The following is a 602-nucleotide window of genomic DNA, read 5'->3' as shown; positions in this document are numbered from 1 at the left end:
AGCAGCAGCAGCAACAACAGCAGCAGCAGCAACAACAGCAGCAGCAGCAACAACAGCAGCAGCAGCAACAGCAGCAGCAGCAGCAGCAGCAAATGAGAGTCTTCCTGCTGCTTCAGCTGCACTATCGAAGGAATGGGTGGAGGGGGCCCGAGATGTCTTTGCGTTCGCGTGGCAGTTGCTGCTGCTGCATGCAGCAGCAACCAACAGCAGCAGCAAAGGCACCACCACCACCCCTGCTGCTGCTGCTGCAGCAGCAGCAGCAGCAGCAGCAGCAGCAGCAGCAGCGCCGCTGCCTCTTGAGGCATACCAGGACTTGCAGGCAGCATTTCAGAGCTACAAGGCAGCAGAAACTCACCCGCATGCACGGCTGCTTCCACCATCCTTTGCTGCTGCTGCTGCTGCTGCTGCTGGCGCTTCTGCTGCTGCTGCAGAGGCTGGAAATGGTAGCAGCTGTACGCCGTCAGTAGCAGCAGCAGCAGCAGCAGCAGCAGCAGATGGCGTTGCTGCGAACGACGTTTCCTTATTACTTAAACGGATGACTGCAACAGCAGCAGCAGCAGCTGCTGCTGCAGCAGATGCAAGACAGAGACACAAGCCCATTT

At 58.5% G+C, this 602-nt stretch overlaps 1 protein-coding gene across 1 annotated transcript in view; it reads left to right on the top strand.

Moving 5' to 3' along the window:
• Positions 1–602, top strand: part of EMH_0047170 (uncharacterized protein) — a gene marked incomplete at both ends in the record, with an annotated part of 1,540 nt that overhangs the window by 131 nt on the left and 807 nt on the right. The window contains one exon of the mRNA XM_013496255.1: positions 3–459. Within this exon, the coding sequence (XP_013351709.1) occupies positions 3–459 (457 nt within the window). The remainder of the gene's footprint in view (positions 1–2; positions 460–602) is intronic.

Source organism: Eimeria mitis, genomic scaffold (assembly GCF_000499745.2).
Source record: "Eimeria mitis Houghton genomic scaffold, Emh_scaff2002, whole genome shotgun sequence".
NCBI classification, from domain to species: Eukaryota; Apicomplexa; class Conoidasida; order Eucoccidiorida; family Eimeriidae; genus Eimeria; species Eimeria mitis.
Note: the sequence above shows the minus strand (reverse complement) of the source record. Positions and strands in the feature narration are given on the sequence as shown.